The following is a 20,164-nucleotide window of genomic DNA, read 5'->3' as shown; positions in this document are numbered from 1 at the left end:
ACCTTATGATGGCACATAAAGATTTCTTAAAGAAAGAACCCACGTGCATGCAGAATTTGCCTGCATGTATGCACGTGTAGCACATGTGTGCCTGGTGCCCCCAGAGGTCAGAAGAGGTGGTCAGATCCTCTGGAATTTGAGTTAAGGATGTGTGAACCACCAGGTGGGTGCTGGAACAGCACCGAGGTCCTCTGCAAGAGCAGCCAGTGCTCTTAACCTCTGAGCCATCTCTCCAGTCTCCACACCTAAGGATTTCTGAGGGTCAGGGATGTTCTCTTCTCAAAGGTTCAAATGCTCCCTATCTAGATCCAGGGGACTCTCTACTGCTGGCTCATGCAGCTGCCTGCCTCACACTGCTGCCACTTTGTGTCCTTGTTTCCTTTCGTATTAACACCATTGCGGGGGCTCTCCCATTCTTTTTTCCCTTGTTCCAAACAAGCTGCCATGAGGATCAGGATCCTAAGCTGCAGCATTTATTGGGCTGGTGCATTTTAAGACTGGGTCAGTGGGACTTACAAAACACAACTCATGATGTTAGTACTATAATCTTTTCATTTCCCTTTTTTGAATACTTGAAGAGGAAGAATCTCATGTACATGCATATACAAAAGAAGCGGAGGAGCCGGGTGTTGGTGGTGCACGCCTTTAATCCCAGCACTCGGGAGGCAGAGGCAGGCGGATCTCTGTGAGTTCGAGGCCAACCTGGTCTACAGAGCGAGATCCAGGAAAGGCGCAAAGCTACACAGAGAAACCCTGTCTCGAAAAAACAAAAAACAAAAAAACCCCAAACAAACAAAAAAGCAGCGGAGGAAAGGGAAGAGCTGGGCTCGATCCCCCATTCCTGGCCTCCTCCACTGTGTCCACCTGCCTTTGTGTTCTGTTAATTCAGTGTCTTCCTCAGAGCGTCTGCCAATGGGCACAAAGGCAGCCGGCTCCTCAAGCCCACAAAGCAACGAAGAGGAAACACATATCTAGAAGGAAACTTTGTTCTAGTAGGCACAAGAATCATAAATAGAGTCTGAGTCCCTTAAAAGGGCAAGATGAAATTTCACAGAAACTTCAGACAAAAGAAGATGCTACAGGCTTCACAGCGGTAGAAGAAATTATCACTCCTTATTGTCACAAAGAGTTTGGGTGACGAAGAAGACAAGCAAGGAAAGGATGAAGGCTCCCTGAGGAGGACGCCACAGTTTCTGATGAGAACAAAGAGAGGCAGGAAAAGACGGAAAGTGCATGCAGGTGAGCACTGGCCAGCTGTGGTGGTGCACATCTGTGACCCCAGCACTCGGGAGGCAGAGTCAGGTGCATCTCTGAGTTCGAGGCCAGCCTGGTCTACAGAATGAGTTCCAGGATAGCCAAGGCTACACAGAGAAACTCTGTCTCAAAACAACAACAAAACAACAAACAACAAACAACCAAAAGACAGAGTGTGTGTCAGGAGAGCAGGCCCTACATCTTGAGTGGGCAACACAATAGAGCCAACACCATTGGTGGAGGTGTGGGTAAGCCAGCCCTGAAGTTGTGAGCATCTGTCATGTAGTGTGGCATGAGCAAGGGAGTCACCCCCCCCCACACACACACACCCTCCTACCTATCAATGTCTGAGGCAGGTGGGAGAGCTGGCCCTGGCTCTCATCAGCTGCAGCAGTCAAGAGAGTGGCCCCTATGCCACACCTGGACAACCAGTAGAGCTGACCTTGAAGATGTAGGTGTTGGGCATCTGACCCTGAAGACATGAAAGAAGAACTGGCCCCACCCCTTACTTATTGCTGCAAAGGGTGAACTTGCCAGGAAAATGTAGGCGAGTTCACCCTGGTGGTGAGGACAAGGGAGAGCTGGCAGACTGCCAACCCTGCAACTACCCAGGCCCAGAACCAGGGCCCAACATCCATCCCATCTGTAACCTGCTAGAGCAAGTGAAGGAACTAGTCCTGCAGACCCAAAGCCGAAGGATTTCCACAACACAGGGCAACAGCAGGATATCCAAGAGGAGTTCCAGTGAGGGCCCAGCATAGACAGTGTAGCAGAAACCAGAGGCCTCGAACCAGACCAATGACTCCCTGCAATGAACACGTGCAAGTAAAGATGTGTGGACAAAAGGGTTTACTGTGTGACTCACTGTGTCACCCTATAGTTTCCATGATTAAATTGATTTTTTCTTTCTCTCTTTTTCCTTTTAAATTTTATTTTATTTGGTGGCGGTGGGGGGGGAGGGTGTTTGCAAGGGCAGAGAGTGGATACAAAGGGATAGAAAATGAATGGGTGCTTTGTGATGGGCACGTGCTAAACAAGAGAGAATACAAAAAGGAATAATTTGCTGAAGCTTTGGTTTGTTTGTGTTTGTTTGTTTAGATCAATTAACTTGAGTTACACAATGCATTGGCCTTATACTTGAGTCAGGTATAACCTTTATTCCACTAGTTTATAATAAGATAGAATACGCAAAGCACTTAGCTTACTGCTGTAGTTGAATTACAGAATAAGACAAGGTAGCAAATGCAATGGGTAACATTTTCATGAGTTGTAAGTTCCTTAGTAATCATAGGAGAATACAATATGCAAAGGCAATTTATATGAAAAATGTCATTTACAAATTACTTTGGGAACTGTTTTATATTCATCATTTAGTCTGTATGTTTGAATCTCTCCAGTTTTCTCCAGGAAAATCAATATATTCTTGGTGGTTTTGAATTCATTTATGAATGTTGTGTTATGCTCTGTCTTGAATATTTACTTTATTTTTAATAAAGAGAAAATGTCAATTAAAAAAAAAGAAAATGAATGGGATGGAGATTAATGATGTGAAAGACACAAAGAATAAATAAACAACAACAAAAAACAAAACAAAACAAAACAAAACGGCGTGTGTGCTAAGATGGAAGCAGGCAGGAGAGAGCTGATGGATGGAGGGTCTAGACAGAGGGCAAGACATAAAGCCCCAAAAATCTACTGAGAGAGTATATCCAGCCAGAGCCAATGGCTAGGGGCCGTCAGAAGCCACAGGCATGGCCCCTCTCCAAGGAGGTCCTTCACATGGACCAGCCGAAGGCCAGCAGGGATGTTGGCCTTACCTTGCTAAGGAGGATGCTGATCTTGTTCCCACTGGCATTGCATCTCAGAGAAGTGATGCTCCCCACATCAGGGATCAGCTGAGCCAGGTTCTTGCAGCTGCAGTGCACTTTTGCTTCCCTGTGGGGACAGGAGAAGAAATGATGTCAGCATCAGCAGTGGTCCCTGTGATCACAGAAATTAATTTCTCTGACTGCTGAGACCTTGGCCTAGGGGTGTTCTGTTCAGCTCACTGCTTCTCACCTTATGCACTGAACCCCTAGCACAGGGAAAAGGTTAATTTATGGAATCAATACAGAATTTCTTCTAAATTAGAAAAAAAAAAGTGTCACATGAGATAAGAACCTAAGATTTTTGACACTGTTCCAATTTTCTCTCTACTAAATTGTCTCAATTTGGATGAAAACTGTACCTTCTGGAAAGATCAAAACTTTTAAAGTGAGCTAAATCTGTCCCTGCAACCAAGAAAGTCCCACAGATGTCTAGGAAGCAGGGGCTCCCCTCAGTCTCCGAGAACAGCAGAAGTTGTTTGACAGTTCCCTGGGGAAAGAAGAACAAGTTTAGCTGTACACTTCTATGGTGCCCCATTTCCCTCCTAAACAATATTCATCTCCTGAACCCCACTCATTCATCCAGTAAGTGGTTACTATGGGTCAGTATGCATCTAAACTAGGGTTGGGTCCAGAGGAAAAGAGGCTACTGTCTCATACAGTCTTGGTGCCACATGCCTCAGGTCAAGGATCAAAGATACAAAGGGCACTCAGAGGAGTGCTCTATGGTCACGCACAGGATGATGGAATGGAGCAAGGGTAGATGGATGATGACCTCTGTCCCTGTGGGTAAGAGCTCCTAAGATACTTCTCATGTTGTCGATGTTAAGTGCATGGTCATCTGGGTGGTGGAGGAGGAACGGTGCTCTCGTGGGACGTCTGTCACATTCTGGACATACACCATTTGTGGAAGGCAATTCACAGAGCTTCACAATTATAACATGCTCATGCTTTCTATAGCTCACATTTCAGTAAACTACTTAAGAAATTAATGTCTATTCTGGTGGCAGTGTTTAAAATGAGGTGAACCAGGAAGAAGGCAGCTATGAGGAGGACCCAGAACAGGAGGTGATACACACTGAACAAAGTGTCTCTGTGCCTATGATCCTTAAGTCTGGTATGGCTGCAAGAGTGAGCAATGGGGCCGGAGGGTGGTGGCACACATCTTTAATCCCAGCACTCAGATGGCAGAGCCAGGCGGATCTCTGTGAGTTCGAGGCCAGCCTGGTTTACAGAGTGAGATACAACAACAAACAATCAAACAAACAAACAAAAAAATGACACAGAGAAACCCTGTCTTGAAAAAAACAAAAAAACAAAACAAAGAGTGAGCAACCGAGACAGCTGTATGCTTTGAGGGTGGGCAGGTGGAGCAGAGGCCATATGGGCACATTACTGCAGGAAAGGAGGCAGTACTCTCCAGTTCAAGTTTACCCACACCTGTTCTGCTTCCGTAGTTTCCACTTCTCAGGTTCCACAACAAATCTAGCCTGTATTCAGCAGAGGAAGTACCCCACGTCTTTCTCCTACGTGAGTCCACTACCTCCCACAACTCACTGTCTGAAGCAGGCCCTTAGAGTCTCTTCCCCCAGGATCCCATTGTCCCTCACCAACTCCCAGTCTTTCCACCATGCAAGCACACAAGTTCTATTCTAATGAAAACCAACACAAAACCAGAAAGAGGCAACCCCAAATCTATGCCTGCTGACGCCAACATCAGCCCACCAGCCTCCTGCCTCACTTCCACTCTACCCAGGGCTGTGGCTTCAGTCTTGACCATGTATGACCCATACCGTGACCCTCTCTAAAGGTAATGGTGCAGGAAAATGGCAGGGAAGTGTCTGAAGACACCTTATCATTGAGCCAGACACTACTAGAGCCACACATTTGCCTCCTGATGAGAGACATGGGCAGGAATGTGAGAGATCACTAGCATTCCCTCACTGACCACAACCAACACACATGTATTCTGTAACATAAAAATGGCAGACAGGCTGGAGGGTGGCTTAGTGTATGGTGTGTGCATGAGGTATGGGTTCTATGCAAACACTGTACTGAAAAACAAAAACCAAAAGAAGGAGGAGGAGGAAGAAGAGGAGGAAGAGGAGGACCCAACTCCATGCCAGTTGTTGCCCCTATAGACAGGCTCCTTAGTTCTGTTTCTAATTTCCCACAAAGCCCAACATCTGCAGATCTTTACTCTGATACAGCTTCCAATCTGTCAAGAAGAACAGTGCCTTTCTCTCATCTCTTTGTCCACAACTGACACCTCATTCACAACTGCTGAAGTCATAGTGCAAACGTTAAGGAACAAGAGACAGCACAGGAAGGGAGGAGACTCTTTGCTCTGGGTGTAGGCTGTCCAGTAGGCCCTGACCTCCTGCCTTTGGCCTCTCTGTTCTCTCGACCTATAGGCTGTAGAAATCCACAGTGTCACAAGTTCTATGCCAGCGCCCATTACTTCTTCCCAGGAGGGTGTAGGGCCACATGGTGCTTCTCCCTCACATCTGCACGATTCAGTCTCATACCAGCTGTCCCTTCTCAAATCAGTCTTCACTCTGGCTGCCTGTGACCTAGAAGTAACCACCTTATGGCTGGGGCCTGGATGAGCAGCATGTGAAGTACAAGATCATGGATGTGGCAATTCCAGTGAAGCAAACTGGGTTCCAAGAAACAACTATAAGTCTCATATAAAAATCACCCTGAGCCTATTGTGGAGTTATTTCTATCCTATATATCAGGGCGTCTTTCTTAAAATTTATTGTTTTATGTACATAAGTGTCTGCCTGAGTGTATATCTGTGCACCATGTGTGTACCTGGTACCCACAAAGGCCAGAAGAGGGTATGGGACTCTCCTGGTACTGGAGTTAGAGGTGGTATGAGTCACCATATGGTTCTGGGAATCAATCCTGGGTCTTCTGGGGGAGCATCTCTCCACTCCAAACAGGGCTTCTTAAACTTCTCCCACTCACAAGCCCCCTGCCATAGTTTTTGTTTTGGTTTTATTTGGGTTTTTTGTTTTGTTGTTTGTTTGTTTGGTTTGATTTGGTTTTGTGGGTTTTTTTTGGTTTTTTGAAACAGGGTTTCTCTATGTAGTTTTGGTGCCTGTCCTGGATCTCGCTCTGTAGACCAGGCTGGCCTTGAACTCACAGAGATCCACCTGGCTCTGCCTTCCGAGTGCTGGGATTAAAGGCCTGTGCCACCACCGCCTGGCTTGTTTTGTTTTTTGAGACAAGATTTCTCTGTGTAACAGCTCTGGCAGTCCTGGAACACACAGAGCTCCACTTGCCTCTGACTCCCAAATGCTGGGATTAAAGATGTGTGCTACCGCCAGGCAGAGGCAGGTGGATCTCTGTGAGTTCCAGGCCAGCCTGGTCTACAGAGCTAGTCCAGGACAGCCTCCAAAGCTACAGAGAAACCCTGTCTCGAAGGGAAAAAAAAAAAAATCACCCTGAGCCGGCTGGGGAGACGGCTGGGTTGGTAAAGTGCTTGCTTGCATCACGAACATGAAGATCTGAATCTGGGTCCTGAAACCCACATAAAGCTAGGCATGCTGACATGGCTCTGAATTCCAGCGGTGGTAAGATGGGAGGCTGAGACAGGCAGACACTTGGGAGCTTGTGGGCCGGCTAGCCTAGCTAGCATATGTGGTGAAGTTCCAGGTCAATGAGCCACCCTGCCACCCTGTCTCACATAAAAAGTTGAAGGAGCCAGAGGATGAATACCTGATATTGTCTTCTGACCCCATGTACACCATGTATGTGTGCACATACACAATCTTTCTTTTCATTATCCCCCGCGCCCCCCCCCCCCACATACTCAATTGATAGATTAAAAACCAGAGACAGGCTCTCAGTCCTGTCATAGAATGGGTTGAACAACTGCCTCCCAAAAGATCCCTTTTCTTTTCCAGTGGCTCCTAGGAACTAAGAGAGGTGGGAACAGATCCCCTGGTAAAGCTTCCTGAAGGAATGTGCACTGACCAATCTAGATTCAGGACTTGATTTCCAGAACTGTAAGAGAATACACTTCTGTTGCCTTGAGCCAGTGGTTTGTGAGAATTCGCTGTTATGGCCATAGCAAGTTGGTATCTGTCAGTCCTGGGTTCTAGCAAGTCACCGTGGGATGAAGACAGGGAAGATAATGTGACATAGATGCTGTGCTGGAGACCTGTCACCATGCAAGGCCAGCATTGCTCCCGTCTTGGCCTCAACCTCACTCACATTTAGGGGGATGGCTCATCCAGAACTATAATTTAAGTTGATAGCACAAAGCCTTCAGAAGATTTTTAAACCAACAGGCATTTCCTTCCTTTTTATAGCCCAGTATAGTTGAAGTCCAGGGAGATGAACTTTTCCCCTGAGAAATGCTCTAACCCTGCCTCTCTATTTCAGAGGATGGGGAGGCTACACCAGAACCCATTTCCAGGGAGCCACCTGATTGGAAAATAGGACTTAGGAACAGGAGACAGCGTTTTCAACTTACCTGTAACTTTATCATCACAGTCACTGTTCATCGCCCCTTACCTGCCAGGTCCGTACTTGAATTCGGTTTGGCTCCACTGTATAAATGCTTTCCTCATGCATTGCTAACACTGACGTTTCACAAAGGAATGTCCCTGAAATGAAAGATGAACATCAAAACAGCATCAGCATGGTAGAAGTGCCTTGTGTGGAATCCCTAGTTAGCTTGGTCCTCATGGTAGCTCCATGAATCTTGTAGATGAGCAGAACAAGATTCCAGAATAAAAAAGGAAAACAAAAACAAAACAAAACAAAACATGGGCAGTGGTGGCGCACGCCTTTAATCCCAGTACTCGGGAGGCAGAGGCAGGCAGATCTCTGTGAGTTCAAGGCCAGCCTGGTCTACAGGGCAAGATCCAGGAAAGGCGCAAAGCTACACAGAGAAACCCTGTCTGGAAAAAACAAAACAAACAAAAAACAAAACAAAACAAACAAACAAAAAACAAAACAAAACAAACAAAAACTCCATGAAAATAGCACAAACACAAAAAATATAAAATTAGGAAACATGAAAACACAATAAAAGAGACACAAAGGAACATCTGCTCTGAACATAGGGAATGATATAGGCTCCTAGGGTCCCAAGCCTGAACTGGGGGATTCGACATGCCCACCCACCCTCCTCACTAGCCTTATCTACCCGCCCCCTGGTTGAAGATGCTCCCAGCAGCACCACATCTAGGGCAGCATGACTGACTGAGCACCCGTCCATGTCAAAGGAACTTTGGAGGCTCCGTGCCCTGCCAAAGGTGCTAAAGAGCGTATTAGTCACGGAAGTGATAACATACTTGAAACGGAAGACGTCTCAGCACCTGCTGTCCTAGTCATTATTGAGATAAGAGCGCTCATCCTTGATTCTTGGGACTCACAGGGAAGAGGAGCAGTGGTGTGTGGATTATTGTACAGTACAGGCAACAGGACATTTTTATCTATCAGAGAACTTCAGACTATAATGTAGAATACACAGAGGTTCTTGTGATCATAGATAAGCACTAGGGGAACCAAGCACATTAAATATACAGGGTTGTCTCTTCAAGGGAGAGATATATAACTAACTTGTCTTCCCCCCACAAGGCTGGGAGCAGTGGGGAGGCCCACAGAGTTTTCCTAGTGAAATCTGCACTTGCTTTATGCAACAGGGCTGCTGCATAAGGGGATGATTTGACCACGGGTGTGGTTACCAGGTGTGTGGAAGGGTCTGCATTGGGGCTGTGCGGTGTACTTTGATCTAGCAAGGGGATATCTTTTGCCCGCCCCTTGGCATTGTTATAAAAAGTCCTTTTGAAGAGGCAGAAGGGGCCGTTGGGTCAATAGGTCCTCCCGAAGCTGTCCTGTGTTTCTGTCTGTCTCATCTCCACTATGTTTCTATCTACAAATTCCTTATTCCTTTCTCCTCTTCATAGGAACCCTGTAAAAGGTGGGACTGGCCTCCCACAGAGCAGATGTGGTTAAGAGCCTGGTGACCTTTGCACTATCTATGTAGCCTAGACCATACTGGATCTTCCCCAGACACTTATTGTGAGCTTGTCAATATATAGAACATATCTTTAGCCTTTGCTGTCCTGGAACTCATGCTGTCCACCAGGCTGGCCTTGAACTAACAGAGACACGCCAGTCTCTGCCTCTTGAGTGTTGTAGTTTCAATGTAGTCATGTCTTAAGCTTTATTGTGCACATGGGAGTGAGTTAATTTTAACCAGAAAAATTCTCATGAAATTGTGCTATGCTTAAATATGCCTAAAATAAACTACTTGAGGTCAGATTCTCGAAGTTTGAACCAACACCTGCTAGAGTCGTGTTGACCTGAACTACCTTCTTGTCTCCTGTGTATTGTTACTCTGCTGGTGGCATAAAGTGTTAAGGGAGATAAAAAAGGGAGTAGAAAAAAAAGAGGGAGTGAAGTGATGACCAGTGGACAGCAGCATGGTTAGCCTCCTAAGGGTTAAGAGGTCTCAGAGGTACAGAGGGTAAGGTCAAGAAGGCTTTACAGGCAAGTTAGAGGAGAGGAGAGTCACATCCCAAAGGCTCGGGAATTCAGGAGGCTGTAAGACAGTACCAGAAGGTTTGTGCTCTGAATCCAAAGTTCGTCAAGGCTACTAGAGGGAGGTTATTCTGGACTGTCCAGATAGGCCCAAAACACAGTTACAGGTGTCCCTGTGAGGAGGGATTGATGATAGGATCAATGTGGCAACACAACCAAAGATGAGATAGCTCTGTGACCATAAACCAAAGACTACAGTAGCCAGAAGCTAGAAGGATCAAAGAATGGACTTCCCCCTTGAGGGCTCAAGGGTGTATGGCCCTGTTTGCTGGATTTTGTTTTTCTGGCCTTTGAAACCACAGAGAATAAATTCCTGTGATTTTAAACCATCATAGTGTTATAGCAGTACTATGAAACTCTTATGTGTGTGGAGGGCAGAGGTAGCCAAATTAAACAGAGACAGCTGGAAAAATTGGTGCAATGCAGAGCTCAGATTTGAGGTTGATTAATCGTGTGAAGATTCACCTGTGGTTCATAGCTATGGCTGGCTTACAGTCATTTTACAGGACACTTGTGCAACAGCTTCCTTCCTTAGAGGGGACCAAATTGCTTATGCTCCTGCAGCCTTGTTAGCAGCTCTGGAGCCCAGGGGGATTTGCTGGTGCAGAGTCTCATTATATTGCTGAAATACCTTGACCACTTCACAAGAACGAGAGCTGCCATGAGGGTCTTGCTAGCTCTGTGCTAATCCCCCTACTCTGCACTAGAAGGTGAAGCAATTCTAACCTGCATTCCTTAAGGTAGATCCCGAAGGTTCAAAGACCGCCACCTGTTTTCCATTCCAGACAGCCACAGCATCCTAAAATGAACATGGATGTCCAAAAGCAGAGATAAGGAATAATAACGTGCAGACCACAGATTCACTACATGTTCCCGAAGCCTGCCCTCTTCCTTCATCACTGTTACCATGCCATCAGTCCAGCTTCAACTCACTGAGTGGTCCATGGACGCACATCAGACCTAAAATGCCTGTGGGTTTTCAGTATTTTTTTTTTCTAAGCATGACATACATGGACATCCAGGATGGCTTAAGCTGTCACCAAGTCCCCTTGCTGTCCTGAATTACCCTAATGACTCAGCAGGCAGTTCTTTTGGCTACATTCAAGACCCTTGTCTAATACCCACAGCCCACTCTTGGTAGTCACCTTGGTAGCGAATACTCCAGTGATGTGCATGTCAGTATGCAGACTGTGTGTGCTCCCCGTGGACAGGAAAGACACATTGACTAAGCTTGGGGAGATCTGCACAGCTGCTACTTGCTGGTGAAAGTGCGATGACATGGCTTGCTCACTGAGGATGGACACAGAGTTGACGTTGCTCACTGCCAGAAGGTTCTTCCTGGAGCCCCACTTCAGTACCATGTGGGGAGAATCAAATGCATAAACAGGAGAGACCGTCAGGAAGTATATAAACACTCCCAATGAGAGTCTATAAGCTGATTCTTGCTATGTAAAAACAACTTAAAACTTTTAAAAAGGTAAAATATGTACTCTGTAGAAACATTTTAAAATACTGACTGACTTGAGCTATGCACTGGCAGCCAGACACCCGTGCAGATGTTCTACCCAGGGTCTGCTCTAACTGCAGGGCATCTGCTAGGAATTTGCCATTCCAATTATGACATAGTCATATTTCTTATTTTAAATGAATTTATAGGTAATTGATATCATTAAATTATCCAGCTTTCTTCTGCTGTGAGAAAGAAATGTTAGTTTCCTAGCTTTAAGTCAACCTGAAATGCTCAGTTCTCACAACTAATTAAGAGCCAATGTAAAAGATTAGAATATGGCCAAAAAGGAGGTATCAGAAGTAGCTGTGAGATGATCCAGATGATGCTGGACTCAGCAAAGACTTCAAAGAGGCTGCAATAAATATGGTCATTATCATAAGCATCCTACTGCAATACTAGAAGGTATGATGATTCTGTCTCATCAGACACAGTGTTAACAAGTGACAAATTAAAACACAAAATGCTCCCAAGAAATGAAGCCAATGTCTATACAAAAACCTGCACACACATTAACAGGAGCTTCATTTATAACTACTCCAGAGATGAATCAGCCCAAATGCCGATCAGCAGAAAACTGTGGTTTACCCATGCCACAGGGACGTCAGCCATAAAACGGGAGCACTGACACCTGCTATGACATGAGATGTCAGGAAATGAAAGCACAAAGACTGGGTTTTATGTGCTTCTATTTGTTTAGGCTTTAAAAATTTTTTAATTAAATTTATTTATTTTACATCCTGACAGAAGTTTCCCATCCCTCCTCTCCTCTGCCCCCTCCACCTCAATCCACACCTCCTCCAGGAGACAAGGTTTTAAAGACAGGGCTCTCTTCACAGCATCTACTCTCTTGAACTCCCAGAGACACCCTGCCTCTGCCTCCGGAGTGCTGGGATTAAAGGCATGCGCCACTATGCCTGGCTAGTTGCTTCATTTTCTTATGAAATGTCCAGAGCAGACACATCCAGAGTCACAAAGTGTATTACTGGCTGTGGAGGGCTGGGAAAAGGAAAAGTGGAGGAGGGTGTGGATCTCTTTTTAGAGCAACTAAAATGTTTTAAGGTTTGTTGTGAAGAAAAAAATAGTGGTGAAGGCTGTCAAAATTCAGTGAATATACAAAAAACCACTGGATATGTAACTTGTGTATTAATAAAGCTATTTCAAACATATTTACATATGAATATCTACATCTATATCTATATATAGGTAGAGACAGAACTTAGTAAATAGATTGACAGATATTAATATACACTCACAATACCTTATCTGCAATACTGAAACTCAAAAGACATTTCAAATCTATTCTCTTCTTCTTCCTCCTCCTCCTTTGGTTTTTTGAGACAGGGTTTCTGTGTGTAACCCTGGCTGTCCTGGAACTCAGACCTGCCTTTGCCTCCCCTGAGTTCTGGGATTAAAAGTGTGCACCACCACTGCCCAATTCTCTTTTTGTTTCTTAAAAGACAGGCTCTCTCATTATGTTGCCCAGGCTTTCCTCAAACTTGTGAGTTCACTGATTGTCCTGCCTCAGCCTTCCAAGTAGCTGGGACTATAGGCATGCATCACCATACCTGACAAATACTTTCCTTTTTTTTTTTTCTGAGACAGAGTTTTCTCTGTGTAGACCAGGCTGGCCTCAAACTCAGAGATCTGCGTGCCTCTGCCTCACAAGTGTTGGGATTAAAGGCCTGGGTGCCACCACCCCATACAACTCAGGCTGGCTTCATGCCTCAGGTTCCTAAGTATTGGGATTACACACACACACACACACACACACACACACACACACACACACACACATATATATATATATATAATTTCTTGTTAGTATTATTTTTCTGGTGCTAAATTGAATAACCGATTAAAAAAAGATTTATTTAAACAAGTTAATTATGTTCTATTTGGTACAGCAGACAATGAGTGCACCAAATGTGCTACAGAGCTGTATACTGTACCTTTATTTGTGTGATGTTTCCTTCAAGCTCAGTAGGTGTTTGAAGGGCCCACATGTCCTTGCCCTCCACCCCTCTGCCATTTGGGGAGTTTGGCATTTTTTTCCACAAGGCTACTCGCCCTTTATTGGTCCCAGCAGCCAGGAGACCTACAGGTAAAAGCAAAGCACAGGTTACTTGTTGAAAAAGACTTAAAAGGTACCGGGGATGCTGTTTTTTGTTTCCAAGCTGCCTTACTCAGGCTGCTAACCCAATGCTCTACCAGTGCTGAATATTGGGCAGGGGCTAACTCAGTGACTCTCTGGCTCTTCTCCTACTTCCTATCCTTGGTATTTGCACACGCATGCATTTGTATACTTTCTCTAGTGCACAAACACTTACCCATACCACCAAAGGTCCAGTCATCGATGTATGTAATGTCAGTGTTACTGTTCTAGTCAAACCTTTTAAACATTGTGTAAAATAAGGCCTTATTGCCACTTGTTCATCTTTGACTGACTGATCATAACAACTTACTTTCTTTCTTTAAAGACAGTATCTCACTGTGTTGCCTTGGCTGGCCTGAAACTCACAATATAGACCAGGCTGGCCTTGAACTCACGGAGATCCGCCTGCCTCTGCCTCCGAGTGCTGGGATTGCAGGTCTGTGCCACCGCCTCACTTCCATTCTGAATAGGCTCTAAGTCTCACTATAACTTTTCTTCGCTGATGCAATGCCTGAAGTCTTCTCTATTCTTTTCATGTCAGGTCAGGAAATCTCACCTTTGGCTTTACAGAAACAAGCACAGTTTATACTCTCTCCTTTCTCGAAGCCAAACTTCTCCTGTGGGCTCAGTATGTAATTCTCTCCTCGTTCTAAGTCCCAGAATCTGCAACAGAAAGAGGAAAGCCCCGTGAAGGGTTGTATTAGTGTCCTCCTCTGACCAGAGGGCTGTCTCCAGCTTGGGAAGAAAATTCAGAGCTGTGCCCTACAGACTCCTAATACAAAAAAGAAACCTGATCTTATACTGTTTACAATTAACAAGGGTGGCTAGTAAAAGATAGTTTACATGTGGCACAGAGAAAGAAGAGAACACAGGAATCCCAGCTACATACAATAACAGTGAACATTATGTGGCCACAAATATACCAAACTGCCTGTTTCTATTTATGCCAAACTTAAGAAACTATGCAGAACTAGGTTTGGCAGTGTACATCTATAGTCCTAGTTACTTGAGAGGCTGAGGCAGGAGCATGGTTTGAGCCTAGAAGCTGGACACTAGTATAAACAGTAGCATCAAGACCCTGTATCAAAAACAAATTTCTCCCAAACCAGGCAAAGTGATTCCAAGGGCGGATGTGAATAGTCATGCTGCCTGAAAGCATGGGGGAAAACAGGAAGGACAGCTAGAGCAGGGACCTGGGGCCTCCACTCTTTAGTTTCACAGACCTGTTTAATACGTGAAAGTTCATCCAATGTGCATTATCCCTGTGTATATTAAAGAGTTTGTTCCAGACAGGATTTTCCAGGGATCTGCATGGGAAGACAAGCTCTCACCTGAGCACTGGTTCTCCGATGGCTGTGACAAGAAGGCTACCCTCTATCAAAGTGATATCTGCCCGGCGGCCTGGTTTCCCACTCAACTTTACCTACATGGGGAAAAAAGCAACTTGAAAGAAGCACAAGGCTCTTGCTGAGATGCCTGATAAAACTGTGTTAGCCTGGCACCTGGTCTTCAGTGACAACACTGAGACTCACCAAGGGGTCACAACACAGGCAAATGGGGGAAATGCAGAGTTGGCCTGGTTTTTAAGGGGTTGGGCTAGAGGGATGACTCAGTTTAGGAGCACTGGCTGCTCTTCCAGAGGACCAAGGTTTGATTCCCAGCACTCACATGGCTGTTTGTTCACAATTGTTTATAATTCCAGTTCCAAAGGATCCAACAACGTCTTTTGGCCTCAGTGGGCACTAGACACACTCAGGGTACACAGACATGTGCAAGCAAAATACATACACATAAAAGAAAATAAAAATGCTAAAAAGATTAGGAAAAAGATGTATAGGCTGAAGCAAACAGCAACTTACACATGAAGTGTAGGGTGGGCATTTCTATACTGAATACTAAACACTCCTTGCTCTGTCATGACTATACTTTAGGGACGGTCTCCCATCCCCAGTTTGTGCAGAAAGCAAACTTTCCCAGAGTCCAACCAGGACAGAGCTAGTCAGGTACCTGAAGCAAGGTGCTATGAGCTGTCTCCTTCCCATCCCGTTCATATGTTGAAGCACCAACTACCTATGTGACTATATGGACACAAAGGGCCTTCAGCAGGTAATTAAGGGAGGATGCTGGAGTCTGGTCCCAAGAACAGAGCGTGCGTGCGTGCTTTCATTTTCCCTCAAGCTCATTTGTTCTCTTCCTCCCCCTCTCCAGACTCCATGGAAGGATACAGGGAGGCTATTCTATGTAATCCAGAAATCGATCCCTCAACAAGAACTGAACTGGTTGTAGCCTATTTGGACTGATTCCAGAACTGTGAGTGAAATGTCTGTTGTTAAACTATCTAGTGAGTGGCTATTTGTCAAGTTGGCTCAAGCTGACTAAGACACTTTGCCCATGACATTCCAAGACTATTTGCAACTGCTGTTATAGGACACAACAAGCTCTCCAACCTAGAGGAGTATCGTTAGGGAAAGCTCAGCATTCTCTATGGTTCGTGGATTCTTATAGATCAGGACCAGCTGGACATTCTGGCTCAGCCCTATAGTCCCAGAATTAAAGAGACTAAGGCAGGATGATCAGAAGTTCAAGGTCAGCCTTGGCTATATAGCAAGTCCCAGGCCTAGGTAGAAATAAGAGACCTTGTCTCAAAGAAACAAAAAATATGCTGGGGGCGGTGGTGCACGCCTTTATGCCAGCACTCGGAGGCAGAGGCAGGTAGAGCTCTGTGAGTCTGAGGCCAGCCTGGTCTACAGAGTGAGTTCCAGCCAGGGCTATACAGAGAAACCCTATCTCAAAAAACCAAACCAACCAACCAAACAAAAGCCCTCAAACCAAAACAAAACTGGTAAAAGAAACAAAAGAGGGCTGAGGAGATAGCTCAACATTTAAGAGTACTGACTGCTCTTCCAGAGGACTTGGGTTCAACTGCCAGGACCCCACATGGTGGCCCACTCCAGTTTCACAGGATCCAACACCCTTTTCTGGCCTCCATGGGCACCAAGCATGTATTTGGTATAGAGGCATACATGCAAGCAAAACACCTATACATACTTAAAAAAAAAAAAAGAAATAAAAGAGGAGCAAAAGATGAATGGGGGGCAGCAAGCAACAGGGCTCTTAAATGAACTGTACAGGGTGTATAAGTGACCTTTGTCTAGGAGCATGTGGCAATGGACACCTTTTCCAGTGGGCCTCTTAAACACGCAGAGGGTCTCAGGGCTACAACACAACTGTCTTTCATGGACATCCTGGCATCTTAACATTACCGTTCAGCCAAGGTTACTAACAACATTTGCTCACAACGTAAACACATATGGTGGCAAACAGCAGATGTGAAAGAATATGGTACAGAACTACCACTGTAATAGACACCAGGCAATGACATCCCCAGTTCTGGGACAATAAATGAGCCTCCTTAGAGCACTTTCATATAGCCACAAAGTGGGGACAATGTCTCCTGTTCTATCCAACTCTGTGTGGAAGTCCAATGGGATGCTGAAGGGGAATTCTCTAATTGAGAAGGGCACAGACTGGGAGCAAGCCTAGGTAACCCTGATCTTACCCATGCCTGTTCAGAGATACTGGAAAATCTTTCATGTTCCTCACATATACTGAATAGCCTACCTAGAGTAAGAAGTAACACTGAACAGCTAGGCTAGCTGCTCTTCCAAGCAAGTGACAGCTCTTCAGCTTTGCAAACCAAGACAGCAAAGACAGTCAAAACAGGCAAGACTCCCAGGTCCTCGCACAATCCAGCTGGTCGGTGAGTCCAGCACCTTGCTTTCACTTACCTTCATCACTTCTTCAGCTTCCCCCTCAGGAGTCACCACATACAAAGACAGCAGGAGGTTCTGGGTAACCACAACCAGTGCCTCTCTCTTCTCAATGTAGAACAGCATCTGGACGGAGCTATCTGTGGATGCCACCTGGGCACTCTTGCCTTTTTCATCCACATAGTGCACTGTCCCTGGGGAAAGAGGTGGCTTCTGGCTCATTGGTCTTTTGTTTGTTTGTTTTTGGTTTTTGGAGATAGGGTTTCTCTGTGTAGTTTTGGTGCCTGTCTTAGATCTCGCTCCGTAGACCAGGCTGACCTTGAACTCACAGAGATCCACCTGGCTCTGCCTCCTAAGTGCTGGGATTAAAGGTGTGTGCCTCCACCACCTGGCATGCTCATCAGTCTTTCAATGGTACCCATGAGCAACAGTTTCTATCTACTTAGGGATGCTCTGATAAAAGGTCTATCATCTTTATAAGAACTTAAGACATTTGCCACAATGTTTCTCAGGCTACCATCTCTGGTATGATCTCTGCTTTACTGGCCAGGATAGCTGTCTCTGGATTCTTTCTCCACTACTCTCCTGGATGACATAAATTAGTGTCCAGCCCATCTGATTCTGTAGCCTTGTAACTAACTGTTCCATCATCTATGATCACTATCTTTAGGTGTATTTTTTCATTTTGTTTTTATTTATTTATCTTTATTTTATGTGTATGACTGTTTTGACTACATATATGTATGTGTACCACAGGAATGCAGTGCCCACAGAGGCCGTCAGATTCCCCTAGGACTAGAGTTCTAGATGGTTGTGAGCCACCATGTGGATTCTGGGAGTCGAACCTGAGTCCTCTGGAAGAGCATCCAGAGTTCTTAATCACTGAGCCATCTCTCCAGCCCTTTTTTTTTTATGATTGTTTTTCTTTCTTCTTTCTTTCTTTCCTTCCTTCCTTCCTTCCTTCCTTCCTTCCTTCCTTCCTTCCTTCCTTCCTTCCTTCCAGATTTATTTATTATGTATACAGCATGTATGACCATCAGAAGAGGGCACCAGACCTTTATTACAGATGGTTGTGAGCCACCATGTGATTGCTGGGAATTTAACTCAGGACCTCTGGAAGAGCAGTCAGTGCTCTTAACCTCTGAGTCATCTCTCCAGCCCCTCTCCAGCCTTCTTTGGGGGTATTTGTAGCCTGGCTATACTGATACCCTAAATGATGATCTTCTCTCCGCCTTTAGGTCTCACGTCACTGGTTGTCTTTGACACCCTGCCTGGCTCTCTCCCCGTCTTCCCTCTTCTGTCCTCCCCGCTCCTCATCACCTGAACTTCAGGGGTCAGTGGTACTGCAGCAGTCTCTTCTGCCCGCCCAGACTCTTCTTCCTGCCTTGAACAACCGCTTCAACACTGGCCAGCACCATCTGTTCTGCCTCCTTGGTTTCTTCTTAGGTGACTGAGTGACCAGTGAGTTCCAGGGATTCTCTGGTTCATTCCTGAAGTTCTTCAAGAGCCTCCACAGGAGACCTCCTTGTCCTCTGGTCTCATCTTATTCTCCATAGATAACTTGAGTTCTCATTAAATGAAAAGTTCAAAGTCATCTAAGTTAATTTTAACAATTTTAGTATTTAATAAGCAGAGACCATGGAGCAGGGTCATTAGACACTAATATAATCCCCATCTTCCACGGAGGACAATTGAAGCACACAGACGATTTTGCACCCTAACACCCACATCTTGGGGGCTAGGCAGCAATCTGGCTCTAGATCCTCCATAGCTCTGTGTGCAGCCTCTTGCAGGCTGCCAACATCACCCCTTCTCCTCGGCTCTCCTTCCTATGCCCTTCCCTTGCCTCTTGGTGACGCACCCACTTGGATATTCCCTCCAGGGCTTCCTCAATCATCCCTCTCCACTGGCTCTATCTCTTTATTCTCCAAAATGAAAGGTCTATCCTATTCAGAAATTATAAACCCGTGACCTCTTCCAACATCAGCAGCCTCCCTTCTCAAACCCAGCCACTTCCTGTGGCTCTCATTTCTTGGGCCTCGGCCAGGTACTACACCTGACAATCACTTTTTCTCATTAGCTTCAGAATGTATTTGTTTCAGTGTGTCTCCTGCCTACACTGAGAACAAGTGATATTAAAATCAACCTTCAGTCAGCATGGTGGTATAGCTATAATCTTAGCACTCAGGAAGCTGAGGTAGGAGGATCCCAAGAGTTTAAGATCAGATTAGGCAAAAAACAAGAGTGCAAAATAGGTAAAAATATAATCAACAGATGGTGCTTAATAGTAGCCTCTGTGAGGGAGGGCTAGCTGCAGGCTACAAGGGCAAACTGTCATGGTCTTGCTTATGCTCATTCTCAAGAACCTGAAACATCTAGCATACAGCAAGTACTTGATAATTATGCAGACTAAATAACAGGGGAAGCACTCAGGAGGCAGAGGCAGGCACAGCTCTGTTAGTTTAAGGTTAGCCTGGTCTACAGAGTGAGTTCCAGGACAGCTAAGCCTACACAGAGAAACCCTGTCTTGAAAAACAAACAAACAAACAAACAAACAAAAGTTTCATGAGGGCAGGCTTGGTGGCACACATCTTTAATCCCAGCACTTGGGAGGCAGAGGCAAGTCTACATCGTCTGGTCTACATAGCATGTTCTAGGCCTGCCAGGAGTATGTAGTAAGACCTTGTCTCAAAAACAAACGAAAAAACAAAACAAAACAAAACAAGACCCCCAAACCAAAACAATACCAATGAAAAAATTAATCAACCAATTAATCAGACAAAAATCCTAAAAACTGTCTTTACAAGCTGGGCATAGATAATGGTGTATGCCTGTAGTTTCAATATTTAGGAGATTGTGGTGGGAGGAAGAGAATAAATTGAAGGCAAGCCTAGGCTACATAGTGAGACCCTATCTCAAAACAAAGCAAAATAAACAACAACAATAACAAAACAAAACTTCTTGAGGAAAACCCTTCAACACTAATTAAGATGGCCTGTCCTCATCGCTTCGAGAGCAAGCACAGTGCCATCTAAGCAGGACATCTTCA

General features: G+C 45.3%; 1 protein-coding gene across 4 annotated transcripts in view; it reads right to left on the bottom strand.

Annotated features, from left to right (window-relative positions):
• Ift140 (intraflagellar transport 140) overlaps positions 1 to 20,164 on the bottom strand; it is a 93,176-nt gene that overhangs the window by 57,129 nt on the left and 15,883 nt on the right. For all 4 annotated transcript variants that reach the window (XR_004945730.1, XM_036198278.1, XM_036198279.1 and 1 more), the window contains 9 exons: positions 17,134 to 17,309; positions 14,677 to 14,768; positions 13,902 to 14,008; positions 13,143 to 13,288; positions 10,829 to 11,032; positions 10,410 to 10,482; positions 7,647 to 7,738; positions 3,482 to 3,609; positions 3,072 to 3,189 (listed from right to left, as the gene is read on the bottom strand). Coding sequence is in view for 3 of the 4 variants with exons in the window: in XM_036198278.1 (XP_036054171.1) it covers positions 3,072 to 3,189; positions 3,482 to 3,609; positions 7,647 to 7,738; positions 10,410 to 10,482; positions 10,829 to 11,032; positions 13,143 to 13,288; positions 13,902 to 14,008; positions 14,677 to 14,768; positions 17,134 to 17,309 (1,136 nt within the window). In the remaining variant the exon portion in view is untranslated. The remainder of the gene's footprint in view (positions 1 to 3,071; positions 3,190 to 3,481; positions 3,610 to 7,646; positions 7,739 to 10,409; positions 10,483 to 10,828; positions 11,033 to 13,142; positions 13,289 to 13,901; positions 14,009 to 14,676; positions 14,769 to 17,133; positions 17,310 to 20,164) is intronic.

Source organism: Onychomys torridus, chromosome 8, assembly GCF_903995425.1.
Source record: "Onychomys torridus chromosome 8, mOncTor1.1, whole genome shotgun sequence".
NCBI classification, from domain to species: domain Eukaryota; kingdom Metazoa; phylum Chordata; class Mammalia; order Rodentia; family Cricetidae; genus Onychomys; species Onychomys torridus.
Note: the sequence above shows the minus strand (reverse complement) of the source record. Positions and strands in the feature narration are given on the sequence as shown.